Source organism: Camelus ferus, chromosome 19 (assembly GCF_009834535.1).
Source record: "Camelus ferus isolate YT-003-E chromosome 19, BCGSAC_Cfer_1.0, whole genome shotgun sequence".
NCBI classification, from domain to species: Eukaryota; Metazoa; Chordata; class Mammalia; order Artiodactyla; family Camelidae; genus Camelus; species Camelus ferus.
The window spans coordinates 32,196,529-32,216,154 of record NC_045714.1 but is presented as its reverse complement, the minus strand read 5'-3'; the positions used below and the strand labels follow the sequence as shown (position 1 = coordinate 32,216,154).

Below are 19,626 nucleotides of genomic sequence, written 5' to 3'. Positions count from 1 at the left end.
TGTTTCATGGATTGCAAATGTTAACAACCATAGCTTACTACCTTCTTTTCCCCAAGCCTAATTTAAAACGGTATATCAAACACATCTCTTATTGCCCCCAACAGACACTCCTACGATGCCTCTGTTCCATTTCTCATGCTGTTCCCTCCACCTGGAATGTCTCCTTTGCCCCCTCTCCACCTGGCCAAGTCCCTATGTATATATATAATACATCAAAACCCAGCTGAAATATCCATCCCTGCCAGACTTCTTGGCGCATTTGATGAAGCCTCATGGACCCTACTCAGAATAATGATTTTAAATGCATAAAACGCAGAGGTCACACAGGAAACCAATTATGCTGAAATAGTGATCAAAACATGTTTATACTGATTAAATGTCAATATCTAAACACTCACTAAATGAGACCTACTGGTGGGCCTAATGACTTCGCAGCTATGAGTGTAAGGGATGTTTTGACATCTGCTACACGTGGATTTAGGGTGATTGTCTTGCCCCGGTTTGCCCCATAGTTCCTGTTTTGGCCCTGAAAATTCCATGTCCTGGGAGCCCGCTCAACCCCTGGCAAACTGGGACAGTTGGTCACCTTACCTGTCATGTGACCCGAAAACATCAGTGATTCTGGTGGGTCATGGTCACTGGTACGGCTAAGGCTACTGCGTCTGCTGCCTGCGTTCTTCATGGAGGAAAGGCTGCATTTCAGGCATAGATTAGTAGAAACAAAACTGTGATGGTTTTTCCTATCCAACTTCATGTATCTCCCAAATTCTATCTGTGGACAGCCCCCTTCCTGGTTAAAGACCTCTGCAACCAGCAGGACAAAGTTAGGCCTAATCTCCCCTAGTCTTTATACTTTGCTTTCAGCTCTACTATAACTTACCAAACTATGGTCACTGTTTATTTAAACAACACAACGAAACTTCTCCATTGAGCACCTTTCCTTCTCAATGGTGGGGAGAATTAAAAGAAGTCTCCTGTACGGCGGGGCCGTCTTGCAGCAGGTACACAGAGGCCTCTTACACAGATGCAGCTAAGTTGGTTGAACAGCTTTGGCAAACTGCTTGGCACCTTCTACGAAAGCTGAACAGACACCTATCCGATGACCCAGCCTCTTCAACCCTGAGCATTTGCCCAACAGGAATGAGAGCTCTGTTCACCAAGCGATGTAGATAAGAATTTTCAAAGCAACTGCATGCATGATAGCTCCAAGTGAGGGTCAACCCAAATATTCATCAAGAGGTGAAGCAGTAAATAAATGTGGTCTACTTACACAACAATACATCACTCAAGAATGAGAATTGAAAAATAACACCTCTGGGCAACAACATTGATGAATCTCACAAACATACTGATGAGCAAAAAAGCCAGCTCCCCAAGAGCACATATTGCATGATTCCGTTTGTATAAAATACAAAAGCAGGTGAGACTAAAGCTTGGGCATTAGAAGCCAGGATAGTGGGTACACTTTGGGTGGGTGGGTGGGTGGGGGTGGGCTTAAGGGTTCGGAATATCCTGCTGGTTACATAAGGTTGTTCAGTTTGTGAAAGTTTATTGAATCGTGCACTTACGGAAGGTACACTTTTCTGTACGTATGTTATACTTCAATAAAAGCATTTCTTGAGAACGCTTTGGGTCCCCCATTCTCATCTGCTGGCGGGCGGATCTTGTCCCTACAGTCATCAATACCAGGAAGTGACCTCTCCCTGCATTTTTCCAGTTTGATTGGCTCTGCAGCTTGACCATTACTTTTCCCACCGCGTTGACCTGTCCTGATGGAGCTCCACTCTTTCTCCGGGCCGAAGCCCATCACCGAGCCTGCCTCTGGCACCTCCCTCTTCTGCCTTTGCTAATTGTCTTCATGGCAGTAAGAGCTTCCTTAGCATTTCTGGCAGGCCAGTAATTAACATGCTAACACATGCCTGTCTGCTCGAAGCAGCGTTTAGACCTTAGCTTACTTTCCTTTAAAATATTTTGGGTGAAAGATTGGTATTCAATTCTGTGATTCCAACAGTGCCAAGTAAAGTTTTTTTAATAGATTTTTTGGGATAGTTTATCTATTTATATGATTCTTTTTCTTTTCTTTTTTGGTTGGAGGGAGGTAATTAATTATGTATTTATTTTTAATGGAGGTACTGGGGATTGAACCCAGGACCTTGTGCATGCTAAGCATGTGCCCTACTCCTGAGCTATAAACCCTAGGGAGGCGGGGAGGGGGCGATACCTCCTGCACAGATGTGAAAACTGATTCTCAGTGTGACCTTTTATGGTCCCAGTGATGCCATTTGTTTTCTGAGACAAAGGGCTGCTTACATGACAGAGAAGGCTGAGCTCTCCCCTAACACATAATAACTGAAGTCACTCAAGGCAGCAAACGGCAGGGTGGGAATGAGAACCCAGGCCTCGGGGTCACACTGTCTCCCTTTACAGCATCCCCAGGGCCTCCCCTGAGAATGAAGGCCACTGGGGATAATGAAGGGGTCACTGCCTTGACGCAATACACGATTCCTCTCACCTGTTCCAGGTAACCTCAGCCTGAGGAAGGTCTTTCTCCTTTAGGTCATTTGCCTGCATATTATGGAGTGAAGACAAACCACAGATCAAACTATCAGGTTAATTATGATTTTTTAAAAAATCAGAGACACAAGAAAAGTGACGGGAGGCTGAATGAGGAATTTCAACATGGTGTCCGCGGCTGGCATCCTCCACACTTCTTAGGTCGAAGGTGCGGCACTCTCCCAGTCCAGTCCTTATGGGATCAACTTTAAAACACAGCCTTCCTGCTGCTACCCCTGCTCCAAATGTTCAGTGGTTCTCTATTTTCTCACTTCTGAACATCCTGTTCTACCAGCATCTGGTGATGCCCAAGATAAGCAACTGCCTTCAGTGGTCCCTGCTGTGCCGTGACGGAATCCCTCATCTCTCAAACCTCGCTCACTTCCCTCCCACTCCCCACCCACTGCTCCCACCTCCCTGCCCCGAATCAACCCTCCACAGCCCAGCTCCAAATACCAGCTTCGGCCTGAGCAGGGAAGGGCAGACTGCAGAGGAAATGACTATCTGATTAGTGCAGACTTTGCTCTCCAAGTCTTCTTGCCCCGTGGGCTCACGCTGCATTTCTAGACAACAGAGTTTTAACTGCTACCATGACAGGCCTTCAGGCTGCCCTTGATTTTCTTTTTTTTAAAACTAATTGTAAGACAGTTGCATTTCACCTTGTAAAATTTCCTCTTGCTGCCTTTATATATCCTGACCTGCTGTGATTTGGAGTGTTGAGCCCACCCTCTGGCACACAGCCCACATTGGCAGGTTTTTTTTGGGGGGGGTGAGTGGGGAGGAAGAGGTAATTTAGGTTTATTTATTTATTTTAATGGCGGTACTGGGGACTGAACCCAGGACCTTGTGCGTGCTAGGCACTCACTCTACCACTGAGCTATACCCTCCCCATCTTGGCAGCATTGATCCACGTGCCACTCTGACAGCAGTGTCCTCAACCAGGTCACTGATAACGAAGGGATAGAGGCAATCTAGACGCATCTAGATTCCAGCCACTGTGCTAGCTGTGGGGCAGAGAGGTGTAGATGAAACATAGTCCTTCACCTTCCGTGAGCTCCACTGAACATGTGAACAACACTGGGAAGCCCCCAGCTGACTGCTTGGCTATGTACCAAGTGTAATGAGAACCCACATGAAGACTCCCGACTGTGGTTGGGAAGAGTGAGCGAGCTATAGAGGAAGGTGGTGGTTAAGATTCACACGAAGCAATAATCAAAATTCTAAGAATATAAAAGCTTACTGTAGGCATATTCTATGACCCAGCAAGTCTACCCATCAGAGCGTACATCCCAAAGAAGTGATCACGCGTCCACCAAAAGGGCATGTGCCAGGATGTTCATAGCAGCTCTTCATGCTGGAAACCACCCAAATGCCCACCAACAGGGGAATGGAGAACTCTCACCATGAATGAACAACCTACAACTGCACGCCTTGTGGGTGAATCTCACAGATGTAATCTGAGCAAAACAGATGCAAAAGATTGTGTTTTATATAATTCTATTTGTACAAAGTACAAATACAAGCAAAATTAATCTATGATGTCAGGAGCCAGGACAGTGGTCAGTATAGGGGAGGAGCAGGGACCCAATGGGGAGACAGGAGGCTTTGGGCTTTGTCATGTTCAACTCCTCATCTGAGTGCAGGTTACATGGGTGCTTTCAGCTTGTAAAAATACATAATGCTGTACGCTTAGGATATGTTCCGTTTTCTGTATGTATAGTAAACTTCAATAAAAAGACACAATTGAGTCTGGCTGTTTAGACAACTACACAGCTATCTAATCAGGATTATTTGCCAAAACACACTTCAATTCTTTCACTGCCTTTAGTCCAGGAGCTGCTTTAGCTGCCTTATCCGTCTCCACGCTGTCCCTTCCTTGGCACAACATAATCCAAGCATGTAACAGACACGATAAATCTTCAAGAGGCCAAGATGTGGTGGATGACCTTCCTAAACACACGAACCTTTCTGGACACAGTTATTTTGCATGTCATCTTCTATCTTATCACTTCATTTATTTCCAGATGTTTTCCAAAATGTCCAAGGTCTAATCAAATGAGGAATTGATATAATAATGATCCACTTGTGCATGCTAAAACTCAGTCTTTCCCTGCTGCTTTTTTTTTCAATCCACATAATTTTCTATTATTCATGTTGAAGAGAAATCTGTCATAGTCCTTTGCATCATGGGACACCCAGCCCTGTGCAATGTCTCACTCTGCCAGTTTTCTCAAAGATGATCTACAATAAATTATTTTCCTAATATAATTGGCAATGTCAGGAGGCACAGTCCCCTCAGCCCTGGTCTCTCAGCTCATTGGAAGAAATGAATGCTCTCTTACTAATTCCTTGGCTATTTGTTCATCTTTATAGTTTGGGGCCAGGGTGTCAGGTAGATGCAGAGTAGTTCTGCACTCTGTGCATCCAGCTAACAGTTTTCTTGCATCATTTGCAGTTCCCAGATCTCCTCCCATCTACTCGAACAATTTCACAGCCTTCCACACTCCTCTGTGCCTCTGAGAACAGCCCTTTGTTCGCTGACAAGAGGAATCTGCAACCTCATCAGCTCTAAACCAACCTCCCACCACCCTCTGGGCAAAGAAAAGGAGGATGGAGAGGGCCTGGATGAGCCTGGAGGTGACTGCACCAGATTAGTGAAGACAGTACACAGAGTTCAGAACAGGGCAGCCTCCTGGCTGGGTGACCTTGGGCCGATCTGGGTCCCATGACCTTACAGTGTGAAGGAGCCGGACTAAAGAATTCTGAGTCCTTTCCAGCTCTAAATATCTCAAACCCTGATTATTACCCTAAGCATCTACTATGTTGAACAAAATGGTACTAACGTGTCTCTGGGTAGCAAAATGTTGAGTCTTTTTCTTCCTCTCTTCTGCATTTTGCAAATATAGTTTATACTAAGTTTAAAATACAGTTTGTAATACTTATATATAAGTAGAAAATAGTTTATACTAAGTTTGCACTACTAATAGTGTGTGTGTTCACAAAACCAAAATGTCTATGATTCTAGGAAGAAAAAGTTTTTTTAAGAGAGGAAAATTGAGTAAATTTAAAAAGTAAAGGCAGAAGAGAAAGAAAGACCCCACGTGAGGGTCGAAAATCCGCCTAGAGCAGAGAAAGCCCTGCAGGGACAGAGTTCTCAATTTGGGGTTTCCCACCACAAGGGTGAAAAGTCTTTGTAAACTCTTCTGGCGCCATCTGCTGGTCATCCCAGCAGCAACTTCTCAATGTGATTCAGAAAAGGGCTTTAAAGCCAATCTGGAGAACACTGATAGGGTCATGTTCAAGGTAAAGGTTACATTCTATTTACAGGTAAATCCTCGCTCCAGTGTCACCTCCAGAATTCACTAGGGATTTGGCGTTGCAGTAATGATTGTAACAGGGACACCTGAGAAATTTCCTTCTGTACGTTCACCCGATAACTACACGCAAGTCCCTTGTGCCAAGAGGAACAGACCCTCCAGGACTCCACCTCCCCAGGCCTGGGTACCCAGAGAACTCTGAGGAAACCCACTCTCATCCCCCACAGGGGTTGGTTTGATCTTCATCTGTCTCTGTCCCCTGGGTTTCCATGAATCTTCAACTCACTGGCCTTTAAAACAATCCAATGGTTCAAGCTTTCCCACATGTCCCAGCAACCCAAAGTGCTTTCAAGTCTTCTTATTTGCCTTCCACCCAACATTAGCCCTGCTTTCCCATGGACGCTGCCCCATGGAAACACGATCTTTCACTCCTTGTGGGGCTGGACTGTGGGTCACGTGGTTCCGCTGATTTCACAACCCTTCCCACCGAGGATGCCCGGCAAAGGTCCCTTTGCTTCTGAAACTGGTCTTTAGGTGCAGGACAGTATGCATATCCCGCAAGACTTGTTTGAAGCACGCTCTTCTAGATATTGAAGGAAAAGCATTTTCCTCCTAACACTTCTCATTTCACTCTAAAAGGCACCTCTCCAGATATCAGTCTTAAAAATAGCCTTAACCAGACTCCTTGGAAGATGCAGCCACTTGTCTGTACAGCTGTGATGCTGTGATAGAATAAGAAATATATATTTGAACTTCATCCCCTGTTCCTGGCACAGAGCTGCTAAAACCTTATAACTTCCTGAGTGACAGGCATGAGGGGGGCATCTTTTGTGGTACTATTTGGTTTGTCCCCAGTTCCTGGCATGGGATTCAAAGAGCTTCCAGGTTGGTGAATTCATCCACATTCAGGGAAAGTGGGGCACCTCAAACTCCATGGGAATTCTTGTACTTAGAATCCTTCTCGATGCACCCTATGCACCTCTTCATCTGGCTGTTCATTTGTATCCTTTAAATTATCCATCATCATAAACCACAAATAGTAAGTCTAAAATATTTTTGATAAGGAAGCAAAATAAATAAAAGTTACCCCTCCAGTCTTTCTGGACACGGTGTTTATTAGCAAAGAATAATATGAGGGTCCATCCTTCTCAAGGCAAAGAAGCCCTCGGGAGCCCCTGATTGGTCCTGCCAGGGAGGGAAGGGCTCCCATATTTGGAAAGCAGCAGGAATGCACCTCCCCCCGCAGCTCCTACATAGCTGGGCGGGCCCAGGAGTGTGTGCAGGAGGACAGTGCGCCCGTGGCTCTAGAGGCAAACGGCACTCCCAGAGCAATCCCAAGGTACGTTGTGGGGCAGAGTGTGCTTGTGGATTCTTTGGCCAGAATTGCTCATTTCTAATCAGACTGCAAACCAGGCAGTGATTTCTTTACTCCTACCTCCTGAGATGGGTCCCAAGTCAGGGGACACTTGTGAGAATGCTCAAACATCACTAGTGTTGCTGTCTGTGTTTTGGTGCTACAATAAAATGCTATTTTCGAGTTGGCTGGTTGGGATTTTCTTTTGCTTTTAAGCTCTTGCCTGTGAAGACTAATTTCTTTCTCCAGATCTCTATGCTTTTATTTTTTCAATTTGATACACCTGTAATTTATACTATTGCTTTTATTTAAGATTTCTCCTACCAAGGAGTATGGGCTGGTGACATGGGGTGTGGTCTGTGTTTAGAAGATTAAGGGATGTTTGCTTCCCGCTTGGATCTCTTTGGAGAAACTTGTCTGAGCTCACTGTGACGGACGGGCAGTGAGGGCTGTGATGCTGGAAGCCTGGATACTCAGGCTGCTGCCTGGTATGCTCATGTCCACCCTGGGACAGTGACTAGGTAGTGCCAGCAAGTAAGGAGAGGTCAGCAAAGGCCTCTTTGCAGGAGCCCAGAGGAGCCTGGATGTGCACTTAGGTTGCACGTTGCCTTTTTTTTTCTACGTAAGAACCAGTGTCACGCTAGAGTTGAACATTTTAACACAGTGATTTTACTGATCACTTTCAGGAAGACTGCAGGGAGGATGTGTTAGGATCCAAGTAAGCTAACTTTCTGTTTTGTTTTAGTCATTTTTTCCCTCTCCTTTTTTTGGGGGGGTGGGTGTCATTAGATTTATTTACTTATTCTAATTTATTTAGTCATTTGTCAATGGAGGTACTGGGGATTGAACTCAGGACCTCATGCATGCTAAGCACACACTGTACCACTGAGCTATACCCTTCCCCTTAAGCAAACTAAGTTTTCAAACTCCTTCAGCTCTGCACTGGTGGACTCCATAAATCTTCATCCAGGAGACAGCCTAAGCAAGCCATAGTGACCCTTCCTGTGCCCCTGATCTGCATGGACAAAGGTCCAGGTGCCGGAGGGCCCTGAACAGCAGACCTTGGGAGGTGGATTTCCACAATAGCTATTGTCGTTCCAGGAACCAGATGTGACAAACTACTCGGGGGGACTGGGGAGGGGAGATTTCCTGGGGTCAGCAGCAGCCTTTCAGATGCCCTGGAATCGCCTTGGGTGCTTCCCCATGCCCTCCTGTCCTCCCTGCCACCTCATTTCCTCTAAAATTCCTCCCAAGCCCTGCTATTCACTCAGCGTAGGGGTCCTCGGGGCCACCCACCATGCCCTATGAGTCAGAGGACGCTCTCCAGCAGCCCAGAAGGGTGGTGGGCACACGGGAACAGCATTCAGACAGACCTGGGTTCGAATCTGCCACCCAGTGCTGTGTGGCCCAGGGCAAAATACTTAACGTCTCTGAATCCCAGTACAACTTTTATAAGATAAGGATAATAATGCACCTACCCCACGTGAGGATTAAGTTAGGCTATGTCAGCGGCTGGCACGTGGGAAATGGAATAAGAAGCCAGCTGGGGGCGGGTTACACTGTCCCAGGGGTGAGACTAGAGAGGCAATAGCCATAAGCATTCAAATTGCCTGTCCCAGCTTCTTCTCTGTCTGAGAGAAAACTTAAGATCACCATCCCGAATGGATATAATTCCAGGCAGAAGCAAGAAACTTGGTATTGACTTAACTCTGTGCAGCCTAAGCCTGGGGAAACAATTCTGCTTCAGGAAAACGTGAACTGCGCGAGGATGCGACTCCTCACTTCCAATGTCCCCCTCGGGGGAAGGGGCGGGGGAGACTGGGACCACCCCACCTCCCATCCCCGGTGACTTAACCGCCCCGGCCTTCGCTGTTGCAGATTCTGACACGATGAGGAAGCATCTGGGTGGATGCTGGTTGGCCCTCGCCTGCGTCCTGCTCCTCAGCCCGCTCTCCGCCGTCAAGGCGCGAGGCATCAAGCACAGGATCAGGTGGAACCGGAGGCCCCTGCCAAGCGCCTCGCAGGCCACCGAGGCCTACACGGCGGAGCTGCGCCCCGGCGCCTTCATCAAGCAGGGCCGGAAGCTGGATATCGACTTCGGAGCAGAGGGCAACAGGTACTATGAGGCCAATTACTGGCAGTTCCCCGATGGGGTGCATTACGATGGCTGCTCGGGGGCCAACGTCACCAGGGAGAAGTTTGTCGCCAGCTGCATCAACGCCACCCAGGCGGCCAACCAGGAGGAGCTGTCCCGCGAGAAACAGGACAACAGGCTTTACCAGCGGGTCCTGTGGCGGCTGATCAGGGAGCTCTGCTCCATCAAGCGCTGCGATTTGGGGTCGGAAAGGGGAGCAGGACTTCGGGTCACTGTGGACCAGCCCATGATGCTCTGCCTGCTGGTTTTCACTTGGTTTGTTGTGAAGTAAGCTGGCAAGCAGGCTGACACGCCACCAGCGAGTTACCCTGGTTCCTGTCCCCCAGCCCCAAAACCCCACGTGTTCTGAAGGTACCAAAGAGCAGTGATTCTTCAGCGCTTCAAACAGCACTCACCAGCATTCACTCACTTGGGTACTTGGTTGTCCTGGATAAATATGCAGGCATCAAGTTCCCCTCCAGGCTCTGCCTGAGGGTGGCTTGTTCATCACCCCCATTCTCGGCTCCTGGTGGAGTGCCTGGCACCGTATTATGCAATAAATGTTTGGTAAGGAGATAAAAGAATGTACCAGGGACCTGCCAAGCACTTCACGACACTTCCCAACAACTCTTAGAGGTAGGTGTTACTCCCATTGTATAGATGAAGAAACTGAGGCTCCAAGAGGTAAAGTAGGAAAGCAGGTAGAAAGTGACAGAGCCGTAGTTCGACCCTGGCTTGCCTAACCCCAGACTTCCTGCTCTAGACAGTCCTCCTCTGGGGAGTATGAAGACTGATGCTGATGGCCATGTATTTGATAGCTTGTTACATGGAAGTTAAGTATTTAATTCATTTAACTAAACTAAGATATAATAAAGGAATTAAGCTAAACCAGAAATAAAAGCTAGACATAGTCCCCTAATTCCTTGTAAGGAAGTACTGCCAAGCAGATGACCCAGGGGACAAGATCTGTAGTGGGGTGTGCCTATGGCACAAAGATTGCTTTTCACAAGAAGTATAAATATTTGCTGTTCCCATCCCTGAAACAGTCCATGTATTTAAGAAACTATTTCTAAATGCCATGTTGGCTTTCTAATGTTCCCCCAACCCTGTGCTCATATTTTTAGATACACGCATATGAGCATCTTTAAATAGACTCCCTTACACAGGTACTCCACACGACCTCTAACCGTTCCCTCACTGCCACTTTGGCAGGGGGTCATCATTTCTGTGAGTCCCTTATCGCTTCAAAAAAATAATTCCCCAAAAGAAAGATTAAAAGGAAACTATGACTTTAGGGAGATCGGAGAGGTCCTGCATGCCGCAATCAAGTGCAGATACACCTCTTACTATTTATTATTTGTTAAACTATATATGTTACAAAATATGAATACAGTTTAAACAAAAAATAATGAAGCTAATGCTCTAAGATGCCTGCACAGGCCCTCTGAGGGTACGCTCAGAGACCCCACCAAGAATTGTGGAACCATATTTGGAGATGAAAGCTGCTGAATATCAATAGTCTGTAAGAGGGGGAAAAATGTACGTTGTCAGACGATTTATCAGAAGCATTTTAAAACGTGAGCTTTGATAATGGTACCTCTTGTTCTGAGTCTCCGCTACTCTCAGTGTTCTTCTCAAGGATACATTTGAAAGGTTTGAACACAGAAAGCGGGTGGAGGACGCGGGGGTGGGTGGAGCCGGGGGGAGCCGCCTTCTCTGCCCGGACTCAGCACAGGAGGAACACCTCACCCCTGTGGTTTCGCACTGTTCTCTTCCACAGTCCTGGTAAATTCTAGATCAGAGACCAGGACTAAAGTGCAGAACACATACAGCTCATTTCTTCCAAGTCAAGCTTTTTAAACATGATAGCAAAATCAATAAAGACAGAAAAGAACACGTACTTATAGGCTGATGTCGACGTTTCAAGTCCCAGCTCTCCTGAGCTTCCTTACAAGGGCGCACACAGCCACACAAGCAAAACGACTTCATTTCTTATGTGAAAACACTCAGGCCATGATGCAGTACGTTTTCTATCATTGCTGTCTTTTCTCATTTCATTAATAGTTTCAGAAATTAGATTCAATTGGGCGTGTTAGTGAATGGGGACATAGTGATTCAAATGCAAAAGTGATTTAGGAAGCTTTTAATTGAATCTGTATGTGCCTGAACATTCTTGCTTATGTTTGTGAATTACGAGATCAAGTCACGGTGTCACGAGTCTGGTTTTTCAATGTAGCCGAGGGTTGTCAAGTGCCTACTATGTTCAAGACCTTGTGAGAGGTTTCTGAATTATTCTTGACAGAGTCGTTTTAAATGGGAATAATCTCATCAACCATTGATTTCTTGTCCCTTCTGAGCACTCAGTTTTTTAAATGGAAGTTTATTGTAAAAGTGACATTAAAATTACAACAGACAGCTGAAGCAAAACATTGCCCACAATCCCAGCATCTGATTAAGTCGGTGTTCTATAACCTCCTGTTCCTTACCATTTCCATATATAAATGTACATATTTGCAGTGATAATGTAAATGAGCTTTTATAATCTAAATTTTGGCTCAACTTCTCTGCTCTTTTCATTTTACTATGATTTGGGGTTCTTACCTCCCCTTCTGCTTTCCCCAACCACCCTCCTCCCTGCCTGAGACATAGCCACACTTTCATTGTGCTCAGATAGATAAGGGAGAGCTTTTAGTTTGATTACTCCTTTAAAAAATACCATAACCATATACCTCACTTTTATTCCTCTGCAATTTGCCTCTCTAACTTAACACGGCATCGTGACCCTCTCCCCAGTGCAACCACTAGCTAGTTAGCTAACTTGTCCTTTTCGAATGCTGCATAATACGCCATATCATGAAATAGACCTTGACTGATGTAATCATTTGTTGATGGACCTTCAGGTTGTCTCCAGCTTTTCGCCACTGCAAACAATAAACATCCTTGTACATACAACCTTGCAATCCGTTACTATTATTGCCGTGGAGCAGATTTAAACGTGCAGAATTTCTGGAACAAAGTTGTACGCAACTTAAATTTTTCTACGCGTGACTAGAGTATGTCCCTACATAGCTGGAGCAATTCGCTTTCCCACCCGCAGCATGCAGCGCTGACTTGTAGGACTTTCTGTGTCATTCAGGTAAGAGTGACTGCCTTTTCTACAAAAGGTGCTTAAACACCTTCTCTACTTTACAGATGACACTCCAAAAGCTTCCCCCAAATTTCTGACCATAAGGACCATTTGAAAATCCTAAAACTGTTAGCAATTTCCCTCCTGGACCTGATACTTGGCCCAAAACATCCGGATGAGAAGCCTGGAAAGCAGGCGGGGTGTGTGCAGGCTTCCAGCTCAGAGGATGGGTTTGCACAACTCCACACTCCGCAACAGTCAGGGCAGGAGTGGCGTGATGTTTGGTCTTGGCCTTTTTATTAATTTTTAGAAAAATAAGAAATGCAAGTATGTGCTTTCCAGCAACCGTGCTCTCTAGGTCATACAAGTCCAGAGGAGCAGGAATCGAGCACACGGTTTACGTAGCCCACACTGTTCCTCCCCTCTGAGCTGTCTGGACAGACAATCAGCGTCTCCCTGAAGCCCCTCCCACCCAAGCTGGCTTAGGATGTGACTGGCAAAATTCGGATACCCAACCCTCTGGTCTTAACGAGGTGTGTCCCAGGTAGTGGCCATGGGTTTGTCTTGAGCTGCCCACTCTCTGTGCCTCAAGACTTCTGATAACAGGTAACTGACTTTACTTTGCACCTTTGGTTTGGCCGCATCTTCTGTCTTTACCTTTTCTTCATGTCCTGTATGTGGCTGGCGAGGGATGCCCAAGATGCCCATGTGTTGCTGTGTGGCAGATTCTGGAGTCTGCCGGAGTCTCAGCTTAAATGCTGACAGTGGGGCCATGTGCCCACATGCAGGCAGTGACAAGTGAGCAGACCTGGCAGGCGAGTAATCAGGAAGACATCGGATGTGGCATCATGACAAGTTTCAGTCTCCCCAATGGAAAGCCCAGACCCTGCTCGGGGAGGTGCAGACGTCTGAGGAGCCCAGCTCAGGCCAGCCGCTGCGTGTCCCCTCTTTCTGCCCTGAGCGCCATGCGTTCAGACCCAGCACAGGGCTCATTCTTCTCTCATCGTCGCTGCTGGTAGGAGACCCAGCTTCATTTGGGCACGCAGCTTCCCTGGTGGAAAAGAACGGAGCCAAACTCCCTTTCTACTGGGAACAACAGACCCCTGCAAAATGGGAATAAAGTGCTATGTCTGTGAGACGTGGCTAAACCCATTCCGGACCTTGGAAAGTCTGCTCCAGAAAAACACTCAGCTGTCTCTCTTGGCAAACGGGAGCCTTTACCTGGGCCCATGGAAGTCCTCAGACTGAAATAGGTCCCATGAACTTCCAAAAGGACCCCCCTGGCAGCTGCACCCAGCCCAGAGCTGACCCCTTAGAAAAGTTTATCTTCCAACACCTAAGTGTCACTGCTTCTCCAAGATGGTTCCCTCTAGCTGGTCTGAATTTCTTATCTCCATTCATCCACCCTGCCACCAGTCTTCCCTTGGAATTCCCAAATACTTGTGGGAAAACATTGCCTTTTAAACAATACGGATTGTTTTAACTCCAATAGGCTTGGCTTTACATTGAAGAAGGAAATTGACAAAAGGCCAGAAAGGAACTCAGGGAAGCTGGAAACAGGTCAGGGCCAGAGGACCCAACACAGCTGGTCTCCCTGCATAGAGGGAGGTGGGCGAGGGTGGGAGGTTCAAGGATGGGGGGGGGGCAGTTGCTGGGAGCAGATCATTGCCAACTAAAAATTGTCACTTGCCATCTGCCTCTATGAGGATGAAGTCACTTGCCACTGCAGCCACTGAGCTTCAAGACACCCTGAGAGGAGTTCAGGATGGAGAGCAGGAATGAGGAACCCTGTGCTCTGGGGGGAAATGACAGAACAGGCCTTCAGACAATATAGTTAGATATTTTCAGGAGAAGATTTTATGAGCCCAAATCCTTGTATCTTCTCATATCTAGAAAAGTACTAAAATCATGAATAGGAGATGTCTGCTCCTCGTGACTAGCGGCAACCTTCTGCCAAAATGTGTGCTTGACTGCACGTACCCCCTTCACCAAAATCACATATATACTGACTTCCCCCAACATCTGTGGAGCAGTTCCTCAGCTACATGAGACACTGTCTCCCAGGCTGTAGTCCCCATTTCACCTCAAATAAAACTTAACTCGCAGCTCTCACTTTGTTGGATACCACCTAATTTGAATCGACTTTTTGTTTTGGTTTTTTTGGGGGGGGGGTAATTAGGTCCATTTATTTAATTATTATTATTATTATTATTTTAATGGAAGTACTAAGGATTGAACCCAGGTCTTCATGCATGCTGAGCATGCACCCTACCATTTGAGCTATACCCTCCCCCTCAAATCAATTTTTGCTCAAATAAACTAAAAATGTTTAACATGCCTCAGTTTATCTTTTAACAATTGTCAACTGAAAAAGATGCACAATCTAGCAGATGGAAAGGAGCTGCAAAGATCTGTGCAAAATGGAAGACTTATAGACAGAAAGGAGTGATCAAAGAAAGTTACCAGCAAAAAGTGGATTGCTTGTGGCAAGGTCACCTTCCTTTAGGGGGTGTCTGTCAGGCAGATATCTCACTAGTGCTGACCAGATAACTCCAGATGGACTGGTTTAAGATTCCACACCTAGGAGAGGTTGAAACTGTAAGTTAGGTATTAAGTCTTAATTTGGTGACACAGGCTTAGCACAAGTGACTCCATTTTGGGCCTGTTGCCTCTTTTGTATCAATATATTTGGTCATTCAGACGACCAGAATGTATTTCTCATATATATTTGGTCTTCATCCATGGTTCCTGGTTCACAGCTCCCCAAACCGTTGGAATTTCTTACGCAATAAGAAAAGTAGGAGCATCTTTTGTTACAATATTTAGTCTCTTGTCCTCACTTTCCTGAAATCACCTTAGAGCCATAGCAGTGAAAGGAGAGTCTCGTTATTCATAACAAGTCCCTTTCAGCTACTACTGGGTTTATCTTAATGAGGTAACTTAGAAAGCACCTAAGGATGGAGGCTGGTTGCCAGGGGAACCAACCTTGAATTGAGGGTTGGAACTTTCACTCCCACCCCTTGATTTCTTGGGAGGGGAGAGAGGCTGGAGGTTGAATCAATTACCAATGGCCAATGACTCAGCCAATCTTCTCTATGTAATGAATCCTCCATAAAATCCCCAAAGGATGGGTTTGGAGCGTCCCAGTTGGTGAACATGTGGAGATTTAGGGAGAGTGATGCACTCAGAGAGGGCATGGAAGCTCCATACCCTTTCCTATCCCTTGCCTTCTCTTCCATCTGGCTGTTCTTGAGTCATACCCTTTTGTAGTAAACTGGTAATCTCATAAGTAATATGTATCTCTGAGTTCTGTGGGCTACTTAGGTAAATTAATCAAGTCCAAGGAGCGGGTTGTTGGAACCTCAGATCTATTGCTGGTCAGTCAGAAGCACAGGTGACACCCTGGACTTGAGATTGGTTTCTGAAGTGGGAGTGGGGAGCAGGCAGTCTTGTAAGACTGAGCCCTATGAGATGGGTCTTATGTTATCCCCATTAAACAGATGGAGAAGTGGAGGTGGGGCAGAGAGTAATCCAGGGCTCATAATAGCAGGATGAGGATTTGAACAGGCGCAGTCTGGCTCAGAAAGCATCAAAACACACGAGGGATGTGGCAAAAGCTTTGTGTCTCAAACACTGAGGCCAGGGAATTCGTGACCAGCAGCCTCTCCAGTGTGTGAGCTTCTCATAAGCCCCCAAGGTGCCCCTTCCCCTTTATGCCGCGTGATGCGGGGCTGACACACTAACCAAGTACGGGCACAAAGGTCACAGTGTCACTGTTTAAAAAAATTTTTTTAATTAAAATTTTCAATTAAAGTGGGGGTTTGTAGTCTAGTCTTTTCCTGACCCTACTTTGGAAAACCGTTGCTCGCGAGAGGTGGGGGAGTGGGCGTAGGACAGCGTCGGGACCACCAGAGGGCGCCAGACGTGAACGCCCCGGAACTAGAACTTCCGCAGAGTTCGCTTTTCGCATTATCATTAGCCATCATATTCACCCAGTTTGAGAAACTGGCTCGTCTTTTTTAGCCCCAAATCCTTCTCAGAGCTGGAGTCTGGGATGAGGAGCCAGGGTGGTCAGCTAATACCCGGATGGGGCAATGACCGTGAAATCTTCATGGAGTCACAGAGCCAGTAGGTACCACCAGGGGGCGTCGCCCTCCTCCTCTGCCTCCACCTTTACCACCTCCTGGAGATAGGGGTAGGGTTTTTGTTTGTTTGTTTTGCCAGGGGCGGGGGGTGGGTAATTAGGTTTATTTATTTAGTTTAGTTTGGAGGTACGAAGGATTGAACCCAGGACCTTGTGCATGCTAAGCACTCTAACCACTGAGCTATATCCTCCCCCCGGAGATAGGTTTTTAAAGACCTTCTTTAATGATTTGGGGGAAAGTATCTGTCAGGACATTCTGCCTGAACAAACTCTAGTTCCCACACTCATGCATCATCCGAACTTCTGAGGTTAACAAGAATGACTTGGCTTTTGAACTACTTTTGATCACCCTAACCTTGACTCTCCTAGGTGGCCTCTCAGGCTGGGCTGGTGGGGTTTGTGGAAGTGACCAGGCAGAGCATGAAGCAGAGGAAGCATGAAGCAGAGGAAAGAGCTGTGACAAGTTCATTCCCACAGAGGCCCAGAGACTGAGAGTGTTACTTACCCAAGCTCTACCTGCATATTGACTCCCTTTCCACTAAGGAGAGGGCGATGCCAAAGCCCATAGGCTCCCTTGGGTGAGTCTGCAGTATTAGACGTCAGGGCTATGTACTCAGACAAATAGAAAAGAGCATTCGTTAATTCAGCGCAACAGAGAAGGATGCCTTGAACATGAGGAATACAGCAGTGAAGGAGACGGAGGAGATCTGTTTTTCTGGGAGCTTCATTTTAGAGGGGGGAGACAGACAGCCAACCAATCAGCAAGACACTGTCCTACAGAGCTGAGTGGAGTTGCTGAGACAAGGCAGTATGATAACAGGGTTAGAAGGAAGGGCTGTATCTTAATTGAGGCATCGCTGCATGTATATTTACATTTGTCATAACTCCTGAAGCTGTGCATTTGAGATAGGTGCATTTCACAGACATGTAGATTTTACCTTGATAAAAAACTTCTGGAGGAACCCAAACCCAGACACTACTGTATATCATCTAGTGATGACATTAAAAACATGTGTTTAAGGCCCTTCATATACTTCAACCTGAGCCAAATGGCCCTACTGGTCCTGACAGAAGCTCCAAATGGGTAGGAGGTAGAGCTTAGCTCTGGACAGGTCAAGATCTAGACCTGAACCCGGACAGGTCAGAGCTGACCCAAGCCATTGGTTTGAAGGTGCTAGAATGTGTAGCCAGTCTGGAAAGAGTAACTGGTATGAAAAGGACCAGATGGGCCTCTGGGCAGCCACGTAGCCAGATGCCTACAAGACCTTCCTTGCAGAGAAGAGGCACTCCCCTGATCAGACCTCAGGAGAGAATGTTCTGCTGCCACCCCAGCTTCCAGGGCCCTGAGGCATCCAGGTGCCTAGCTGAGGGGGAAGGATTGTACCCTACTGGATAAGGGCCTGCACTTCACCCCCCACTGCTGAAATGATGGGGATGTGGGTGCAATGATGGTGGCAATGGAATGAATTGTAACTTTACCCAGCGAAGAGGTGAGTCCTCTTCTGCCCTGGAGTAATCAGTAAGGTGTCTGCTCCATTGCCTGTTAGGGTTTAGGACTGCTGAGTCTGAGTCATTAATGTCAAGTTCATTAAAGTTGTTAGCATTAATGTCATTGAGACAGAGAAAGTAGGGCACATTAGATCTAGGCTTCACTGAAACTATTTAAGGTTAATTTAGGTTGGGGATAATTTTGGACCAGTTAGAATTGTTTAGGGAATCTGGAATTTAAGTGTATTTAGGATTTCTTGGATCTTTTATGGCCAGTTTGGGCTAAAGGAGTTTAGAGTCATTTAAAGCAAATTTGAATTTTTGAAGATGCTTTAGAAAGGTGTAAATTTCAAGATCTCAGAGTCAATGGTGGCCCTTGGGGTCCTTTAGAGGTGTTTGAGTTAATTTAGGGTCACCTGGGATAACTTGGGGATTTTTAAGCATCATTTAAGAAAGCTGAGAATATTCAGTGTTGTTTAGGATTTAGGGTTTAGTTTTGTTTAAGATCTTTGAAGGCATTTTAAAATATAGAGTAGTTTTAGTTCTCTTAGGATCCTTTGGGGCCATGGAGGCTTCTGTGGCTGCTAGCCAGCCTTGCTGTTCAAAGTGTGATGTGTGGATCAGTACCATCGAGAGTTTGATGGTGACGCAGGGTCTCAAGCCCCATCCCAGATCTACAGAATCAACATCTTAACAAGACTCCCCCAAGAATCTCTTTGCTAGGATGGTGCAGGGCCTATTTCAGACCATTTCCAGTCCTTAGAGCTTTAGGATTGTTAGACACATTAGCCATTAAAATAATTGGATTTTTTAAAGACCTTAGAATTAGGATCATTTTCTTCATTTAGGATATTTTATGTATTGAGTTAGGATCATTTAGGAGTCAAAATATTGAAGATGTGTTAGAGATTTCCATGGTTTAGCTTCTATTTAGATTACTTAGTGGTTTTTAAGGATGTTTCGTATTGTTTGGCATTATTTAAAGTCATTGAAGACCATTTAGGGCTTAAAGTCGTTTTAATTAATTTATGCCTCTTCAGGGTCTTTAAATTGTTTGAAGTCTTAGGCCATTTCAGGGAGTTCAGGGATCACAAAGGGTTTACAGTCATTTGCAGTAGTTTATGGCCCATTTGCTGTGATTTGTGGCCATTCAATAGTTTGGGATGATCTAAAGTCATTTTAGAGGGGTTATAGGGATTACAATTGTTAAAAGAATTTGGGTCAAGACCTTGAGGTTGTTAGCCTTGGTGGTCTTGGTGTTTTGAGGTCTTTGTGTTTAGGGTATACCTGGATATTCATTTATTCATTGCACAAGCTCTTGCTGCCTTTAAAATCTTCTCTTTATCTTCAATTTTTGCCATTTTAATTATGTCTTGATGTAGGCCTGGTTGGATTCATCTCGTTTGGAACCCTCTGTGCTTCCTGTAACTTGATATCTGTTTCCTTCTTTAGGTTTGGGAAGTTTTCAGTCACAATTTTTTCAAATAAGTTTTCAATCACTGTTTCTCT

At 45.9% G+C, this 19,626-nt stretch overlaps 1 protein-coding gene across 1 annotated transcript; it reads left to right on the top strand.

Moving 5' to 3' along the window:
* The first annotated feature begins 7,137 nt into the window (after nucleotides 1-7,137).
* Nucleotides 7,138-12,298, top strand: PRND (prion like protein doppel). The gene is made up of 2 exons (XM_006187090.3): nucleotides 7,138-7,209; nucleotides 9,103-12,298. The coding sequence occupies exon 2, from the start codon at nucleotides 9,114-9,116 to the stop codon at nucleotides 9,648-9,650; it is 537 nt and encodes a 178-aa protein (XP_006187152.1). The 5' UTR covers nucleotides 7,138-7,209; nucleotides 9,103-9,113; the 3' UTR covers nucleotides 9,651-12,298.
* Nucleotides 12,299-19,626: the final 7,328 nt, after the last annotated feature.

Bases quoted from the DNA above. Each gene is read 5' to 3' on its own strand.
- PRND (XM_006187090.3), top strand. From the start codon at position 9,114: ATGAGGAAGCATCTGGGTGGATGCTGGTTGGCCCTCGCCTGCGTCCTG.